Consider the following 8,030-nt stretch of genomic DNA (forward strand, 5'->3'; position numbering starts at 1 on the left):
CTATCATTTCATCTCTATAGAAATATGCAGGGTGACTAGTTGGATGTGGTTGGAATGTGGATGTGTTAACAGAAAAAATAGAAGAGAGCACTGTTCCCTCTCAGATGCACACTGCTGACAGGGTATATATATATATATATATATATATATATATATATATATATATATATATATATATATATATATATATATATATATATACACACTCTATTCTCACTCTCCGCGGGTGGTCTCATCCACTTTCCAAGCTCGGGTCCTCTACCAGAGGCCAGGGAGCTTGAGGGTTCTGCGCAGTATCCTTGCTGTTCCTAGGACTGCACTTTTCTGGACTGAGATTTCGGATGTTTTTCCAGGGATCTGTCGTAGCCACTCCTCCAGTTTGGGGGTCACAGCCCCTAGTGCTCCGATCACCACAGGCACCACTGTGGCCTTCACCTTCCAAGCCTTCTCCAGTTCTTCTCTGAGCCCTTGGTATTTCTCTAGTTTCTCATGTTCCTTTTTCCTGATGTTGCCATCGCTTGGTATTGCCACATCCACCACTACGGCTTTCCTCTGCTCTTTGTCCACCACCACAATGTCTGGTTGGTTCGCCATTACCATTCTGTCTGTCTGTATCTGGAAGTCCCACAGGATCTTGGCTCGCTCGTTCTCTACCACCTTGGGAGGTGTTTCACACTTTGACCTTGGGGTTTCCAGTCCATACTCCGCGCAGATGTTCCTGTATACTATGCCAGCCACTTGGTTATGGCGTTCTATGTATGATTTGCCTGCCAGCATCTTACACCATGCAGTTATGTGCTGGACCGTCTCTGGGGCCTCTTTGCACAGTCTACACCTTGGGTCTTGTCTGGTGTGGTAGATCTGGGCCTCTATGGCTCTGGTGCTCAGGGCCTGCTCCTGTGCAGCCAGGATGAGTGCCTCTGTGCTGTCCTTCAGCCCAGCCCTTTCAAGCCATTGGTAGGATTTGTTGAGATCAGCCACTGCAGTTATGTTCCGGTGGTACATCCCGTGCAAGGGCTTGTCCTCCCATGATGGTCCCTCTTCCAGCATCTCATCCTCTGTTCTCCACTGCCTGAGACATTCACTCAGCACGTCATCTGTCGGGGCCTTATCCTTGATGTACTTATGGATCTTGGATGTTTCATCCTGGATAGTGGCTCTCACGCTCACTAGTCCTCGGCCTCCTTCCTTGCGGCTAGCGTACAGTCTCAGGGTGCTGGATTTGGGGTGGAACCCTCCATGCATGGTGAGGAGCTTTCGTGTCTTAACATCTGTGGTCTGTATCTCTTCCTTTGGCCACCTTATTATTCCCGCAGGGTATCTGATCACTGGCAGAGCGTAGCTGTTTATTGCCCGGGATTTGTTCTTGCCATTGAGCTGGCTTCTTAGGACTTGCCTTACTCGTTGGAGGTATTTGGCTGTTGCCGCATTCCTTGTTGTCTGTTCAAGGTTGCCGTTTGCCTGTGGTATTCCAAGGTACTTGTAATTGTCCTCAATGTCTGCTATTGTTCCTTCTGGGAGTGAGACCCCTTCTGTGTGGATTATCTTGCCTCTCTTTGTCACCATCCTCCCACATTTCTCGAGTCCGAATGACATCCCGATGTCCGAGCTGTAGATCCTGGTGGTGTGGATCAGCGAGTCGATGTCTAGCTCACTCTTGGCGTACAGCTTGATGTCATCCATGTAGAGGAGGTGACTTATGGTGGCCCCGTTCCGGAGTCGGTATCCATAGCCAGTCTTGTTTATTATTTGGCTGAGGGGGTTCAGACCTATGCAGAACAGCAGTGGGGACAGTGCATCTCCTTGGTATATGCCACATTTGATGGATACTTGGGCAAGTGGCTTCCCATTGGCTTCAAGGGTGGTTCTCCACAACCTCATCGAGTTTGCAATGAAGGCCCTTAGAGTTCTGTTGATGTTGTACAGCTCCAAGCATTCAGTGATCCATGTGTGTGGCATTGAGTCATAGGCTTTCTTGTAGTCGATCCAGGCTGTGCACAGGTTGGTGTGTCGCATTCTGCAGTCTTGGACGACTGTTCTGTCTACCAGGAGTTGGTGTTTGGCTCCTCTGGTGTCCTTACCAATGCCCTTCTGTGCTTCGCTCATGTATTGACTCATGTGCCCACTTATCTTAGCTGCGATGATGCCTGACATGAGCTTCCATGTTGTGGAGAGACAGGTTATTGGCCGGTAGTTGGATGGAACTGCACCCTTTGAGGGATCCTTCATTATCAGGATCGTTCGCCCTTCGGTTAGCCATTCAGGGTGAGTCCCATCCCTTAGCAGCTGGTTCATTTGTGCTGCCAGGCGCTCATGGATTGCAGTGAGCTTCTTTAGCCAGTAGGTGTGGATCATGTCAGGGCCAGGTGCTGTCCAGTTTTTCATACCTGAGACTCTATGTTGGATGTCTGCCACTGTGATAGTTACTGGATTCTGTTCAGGGAGGTTGCTGTGGTCTTCCCTCAGATCCACCAGCCACTGTGCATCACTGTTGTGTGATGCCTCCCTTTCCCATATACCCTTCCAGTACTGTTCAGTTTCCAGCCTTGGTGGGTCTGCTCTGCTGTTATTACCCTGCCATTGAGAGTACACTTTCGCAGGTTGTGTTGCGAACAGCCGGTTTATTCGTCTGGCTTCGTTATCTCTGGTGTATCTCTTTTCGAGTGCTTCAGGTATGGTCATCTGGCTGTACCTCTTAGGCATTGGTCTTTTCATTGCACCTCTCTGGGCCTCTGTCATTTGGCTCACTTCCCTCCGAGCTGCCTTGATTTTTGCCTTCAACCTTCGTTTCCATGGTGGGTATTGTTTCTCATGGCTCCCATGGTTGCTCTTATAGCCAAGCACCTCTAGGATCACTGATGCTGAAGCGTATATCAGCTCATTGGTTTCTGTGATTGTTGTGGTAGGGATCGCTCTCAATGCTGCATTCACATCTTCCATGAGACTTTCTGATGGTACTTCACTTAGCCGTTGTAGTGGGGTTCGGGGTTGCCTGTTCAGTCTCGCCATGATCTTATCTTTCAGGTCAGTCGCTGCCTCGCTCAGCGTATCTGTGCTTATTGGGGCTTCGTACCCAATTTCCGGTTGGGGAGATGGTGAAACCTCCCCTCTGACCTGGCGTCCTGGCTCCTGGCTCCTGGCTCGCCCCCTTGCCGTAGCATTTGTGTTGTATCTCGTCAATCTCAAGTTGTGATAGCAGTTGCCGTTTGTGGATGTTGGAACACTGAGCTACTAGTTGCTTTGCCGTCAGCCTTGAATGTGGGTTTCTCCGTTCCCATTCACCACACATTCTTTGCCAACACCTGACGCAGACCTTGTTAGACTGGGCGACGTCTGAGCCGGTATCTCATGTGGTTCATTGTCTCATGATATGAGGTAGGCGGTAGCTTGAAGGACCCACACAAGGACCCACACTGGATGCCTATTCGCCCTGACGGGGATTCGAACCGGGAACCCCCCCGCATGCAAGTCCTGTGACTTTACCGATTGAGCTATCCAGCGAGCTAACTCTCCCTTTTTTGGTGGTGGATAAAGAGCAGAGGAAAGCCGTAGTGGTGGATGTGGCAATATCAAGCGATGGCAACATCAGGAAAAAGGGACATGAGAAACTAGAGAAATACCAAGGGCTCAGAGAAGAACTGGAGAAGGCTTGGAAGGTGAAGGCCACAGTGGTGCCTGTGGTGATCGGAGCACTAGGGGCTGTGACAGGAGTGGCTACGACAGATCCCTGGAAAAACATCCGAAATCTCAGTCCAGAAAAGTGCAGTCCTAGGAACAGCAAGGATACTGCGCAGAACCCTCAAGCTCCCTGGCCTCTGGTAGAGGACCCGAGCTTGGAAAAGTGGATGAGACCACCCGCGGAGGGTGAGAATAGAGTGTGTGTGTGTGTGTATATATATATTGTCTGTCACTGTCACTAATTCCCTTGCCTCAAGGCACATGGAATTGAGCTCCCTACTGCCACCTACTGATGTGGGGAAGTATTACATGATTACTTTGACAGGCGCCAAAATATCTTTTTAGGTGACACTGAATAATTTCCCATGACAAATTTGAAGATCTCACACTTATGTAGGCAGTTCACTAGAAAACACTGGTCTAAAGCTCATTGTGAATGAACTGTGCTACAGTAGACTGTATATGCAAACATTTGTGTGTCATGTCAGCAGGTGGCAGCAGCCCTGAGCCCTGGTTCAGCTCATCTTCTGATTCTGTGGTTTTATACACAAAATATTATAAAATGTTCTTATTTGTATAGAGATGAACATGTTTGGACTATTTTTGTGGGATTATTTTGACAGAAACATTTTTAGTGTCTATCAGTGGAATCCCTCTATTTCAGTGTTGTACTGCTGTGTTTGACGTTGTTTGTGTTTATGTCATAATAAGTGCCTTGTTTAGATTCTGGAAATTTTCCAGTTGTTCCACAGACTTTGTGTTTGTTCTCAGTCTTGTCATCGCCATCATGAGTCAACAGCGTCACACTCTCCACCCTTTGGTTTATTATTTTTTCATCATTGAACACAAACTACTGACAAATCCTCCATCCATCCAACCATTTTCTACAGTTTAGTCCCATGCGGGTCGTGGGGGGTGCTGGAGCCCAGTTATCTACACCCTGGAAAGTTCTGCTGACAAATCAAATTGTGATGATTTGATTTACAAAGCCCTGAAGAAGTAAAACTAAACTAATCAACAAACCAAAGCCACAAGCCACGCAGCCTCTTGGTCCACTGTTATCAGAAAGCTGATCAGTATTCACAGCATTTGGCATTTATTCTTTCTGTTATGAACATACCTCATGCAGTAGCAAACAAGACAGGGCCGGTTGATTGAAACAATCAACCTTAAAACATGTTGACTGTTTTGAGCCATTTTTTGGCTGCAGCTGCAGATGAAACGTGTCTGATTAGGTACTGGTGCACTGGTCTGTGCATCTTTGTGTGTTACAGAGTCAACGATGACTTTTGGTTAGTTTTCAGAAACTATTTCTGAACACAACTGATAAGACGCTATTTCTCAACACCTCCTCTGAATTTAGCTGCTGAGCGTTTACCTCTTGGGTAACGTTCCACAACATTTAGCTGTGTCACCTGGAGATGCTAAAGCCTCCAGATGTGGGTGTGAATGCTCTGTCTCTGTGATGGATGGTGAGCCGTTCAGCGTCGACCCCTAACAGGGAAATGATTTATCCGGATCAAACAGGATCATCCCCAGCGTCAGGTGATTCAACCACTTGTTGCTTTAATTACAGTTTTTAATCACTCATTTTTCAAAGATTTGTAACTCCTGCAAACGGCTGAAAAAAATCAGGACGCTAGTCTCGTTTCAACCACCAGGTGGCGCAGCGTTGATTAGAAGCCTCCAAAGCACTACAGCGTAACTGAGGTCCCACTGTTCATTTCTGTAACACATATATATTACACCAGACCTATTTTACTATTATGTTTTTACTATTAAGTATCTGTTGTGTGCTCAAACGTGGGGAGTGTGAAGGGCAACAACTTGTCGATGGATTAGTTATTTTCTGTTCACTGCAAAGTTATAATTGTTCTGTGTGATTTAAAACAGGCAGCGCCACAGCAGCAAAACGTTCTTGTTTTCATTCTTCTCAGCTTTTCTGTGTCTTTAAACAGCAGGCGTTTCTTAAGAATATGTACACACCCACCGCTCTGCTCTCACCATTGTTTTATTGTTTGTCTTATTATAGTGTACTGTATGTTCTGAGTAAGTTATAGTTAGGGTATATGTTTTCATAAGTACAAACTCACAAACCCATGTTTCAATGCTTAAAGATTTTAATTTCGCTTCAGACAGAATAGCAGAAAATAATGAGGCTGTTCTAGTTGAAACCACCAGGAACAAACCAGCTCCTACGTTTATGTCCTGTTCATGAAACAGGATGAACTGAAAGATGAAAAACACAGAAAAAACTGCATCAGTCGTGGGCTGCTCTTCAAAGCTCGTCCTCGTTTCAGCCGAGGAACTTTGACTCCTTGGCGCAGACAGATGGACGCTGGCCTTCACACTGCACACTATCCCAGCATCTGATTTCTGTAAATAGTAAAACAGAAAACTTTATAATGAGTCTTTAATCACTTAATGAGACATAACTGCTCTGCTTTTTATCATTTTATCAGTTTATCATTTGCTCTTTATTGTCTCATGATTTACCTGAGTAATTCATTTGCGCACAGCGCTGTATCTCAGGAAAGTCTGGTTGTCCCCTGCACCAGAAGGTGAAGGTGAAGCTGGTTCCATCACTCCAGAACCAAGGAGTGTCCTACAAGAGAAAGGCACAATAGAAATCCTCAGAAAGAACTAACATGAAGATAGATTCATTTATTTGAATTTATTTGTTTATTTAAACCTTTATTATTTGAGCAGTTTGTTTGTTAAGCTCTAAGTCACTAACAATCATGATTTGATTTGATACCTTTTCAAGGGTGGAGGCTCCGATCCATGTTGCTGGGTAGCTGTTAGTTTGAGTATGTATCAGGTGCTGAACCCAAAGATACTCCTCCTTGTTTCTCAGAGACGCCAGATGTCCACCCATGGACCGACAGTTTTTCTGTGGTGGAGGCAAAGAAGCACATGTTGGGAAAATAAAACACTCATAATGATGTGACAAAGATGCTTTCTGACAAAGAAGTTCTCTGACTGAGAGTCACTCACCTCAGCGTCGGCCCAAGTCAAACGATGTGGTACAAAGTGGAAACATCGGCCACCGTACTTACTCCAGCCACTAGAACACCACCAAAGAAAGCTGTTCTCCAGCTGAGACACATCTGCACAGTAAAATATTACCAGGGTTTTACAATAATTACCAGTGATATTTTCCAATAAATTATAATATTGTCTACAGAATTTAATGGTGGTAATCGGTGTCAACACCCAGACACATGAATGGGAAGAGCGGCCTCCCTGATCTGAACCCGAGTGGTCTTATGTTATTGGACGTCTGTGCACAGTTTGGTCGTAACGAACATCATGTTCAACATAATGGCTGGAGGTCAATGATAGACTTCGTGGTCGTGTCATCAGATCTTCGGCCATATGTTTTGGACACTCGGGTGAAGACAGGGGCTCATGCAAATAGTAGCCAGTATTTATTTTAAATTTACACAAATACTTACCGGTGGGGAATAAATTATTTTAATTCTCTGAAGCTGTTGTTCAGACAAAGCATGAGCTGCTACAGAATGGATGTTCTCACCTTTATCAGGTTGTTGCACTTGTTTGTTTGTGCCTTTTTCTGCAAGATTAGAATGAATCCAAGAGTTTAGTTCCATCACAATGATGCATTTTAAAATCTACAGAAAACCAGCATGATGAAAACTCAGCTACTGACCAGCAGCTCTGGTCAAAGCCAAGACACAGAGAAGTGCGCATAGCATCAGGAGCTTCATGATGGAGACGTTACAGACGATCACCTGCTACAAAGAGAGATGTGTTAAAAGCCTTCAACCTCCTGGTGGGAGGAAGGACATGATGAAGAGGAGGGAGAAGCAAACCTGCTGCAGCTTCTGTTCTTTCTGAAAGAAAACTGTGAAGGCTTCAACTACCTGCTCTTTTATTCTGTTCCTTATCTTTTATCCCCCATAAAACAGGAACCAGCACAATGTGGTCAAGAGTCAGCTCCTCCGCTCATTTCATCATTTACTGTGTGGACAGTCCTTGTTGTCCCCGTGACCTTAGAAAATGATATTTAGTTTTTACCAGCAATTCCTCTGATGAACTACAACTCATCACATTCTCTTATCAGGTTGGATCAAAGCTCAGTAGTGTGAATGACCTGAACATGTACTCATGAGCTGCTGCACTTCGTGTGGAAACATGGCCTGTGACGTCCTCACTCACATTATTTGAGCTTAGCTCCCAAACGCTCATCTATGGATCCATGTCAAGCCAAACACACCTTATATTTTCTGAGGTGGAGCAAACTCTTCATGTCACTTTTAAATCCATTCCACTTCTCACACAAGCTAAATGTTTTCTAATCCTGGCACCTGTAATGCTTTCACTACACA

At 45.4% G+C, this 8,030-nt stretch overlaps 1 protein-coding gene across 2 annotated transcripts; it reads right to left on the minus strand.

Annotated features, from left to right (window-relative positions):
- Positions 1–5,786: 5,786 nt before the first annotated feature.
- LOC114849478 (type-2 ice-structuring protein-like) lies at positions 5,787–7,775 on the minus strand. 2 transcript variants are annotated; one of them, XM_029140991.3, is made up of 7 exons: positions 7,515–7,775; positions 7,352–7,433; positions 7,217–7,255; positions 6,676–6,788; positions 6,437–6,571; positions 6,175–6,283; positions 5,787–6,054 (listed from the first exon to the last, which is right to left on the minus strand). In XM_029140991.3, the coding sequence occupies exons 2-7, from the start codon at positions 7,407–7,409 to the stop codon at positions 5,975–5,977; spliced, it is 534 nt and encodes a 177-aa protein (XP_028996824.1). In that variant the 5' UTR covers positions 7,410–7,433; positions 7,515–7,775; the 3' UTR covers positions 5,787–5,974. The 2 variants fall into 2 exon arrangements, with proteins under 2 accessions (XP_028996824.1, XP_028996815.1); XM_029140982.3 differs by having other exon boundaries at positions 7,352–7,436.
- Between the last annotated feature and the right edge of the window lie 255 nt (positions 7,776–8,030).

This window comes from Betta splendens, chromosome 2, assembly GCF_900634795.4.
Source record: "Betta splendens chromosome 2, fBetSpl5.4, whole genome shotgun sequence".
NCBI lineage: Eukaryota > Metazoa > Chordata > Actinopteri > Anabantiformes > Osphronemidae > Betta > Betta splendens.

Coding starts and splice junctions, on each gene's coding strand:
- LOC114849478 (XM_029140991.3), bottom strand. CDS start 7,409: ATGAAGCTCCTGATGCTATGCGCACTTCTCTGTGTCTTGGCTTTGACC. Junction 7,256..7,351: donor GGCTTTGACCAGAGCTGCTG/GTCAGTAGCTGA, acceptor CTAATCTTGCAG/AAAAAGGCACAAACAAACAA. Junction 6,572..6,675: donor TGACTTGGGCCGACGCTGAG/GTGAGTGACTCT, acceptor CCTCCACCACAG/AAAAACTGTCGGTCCATGGG.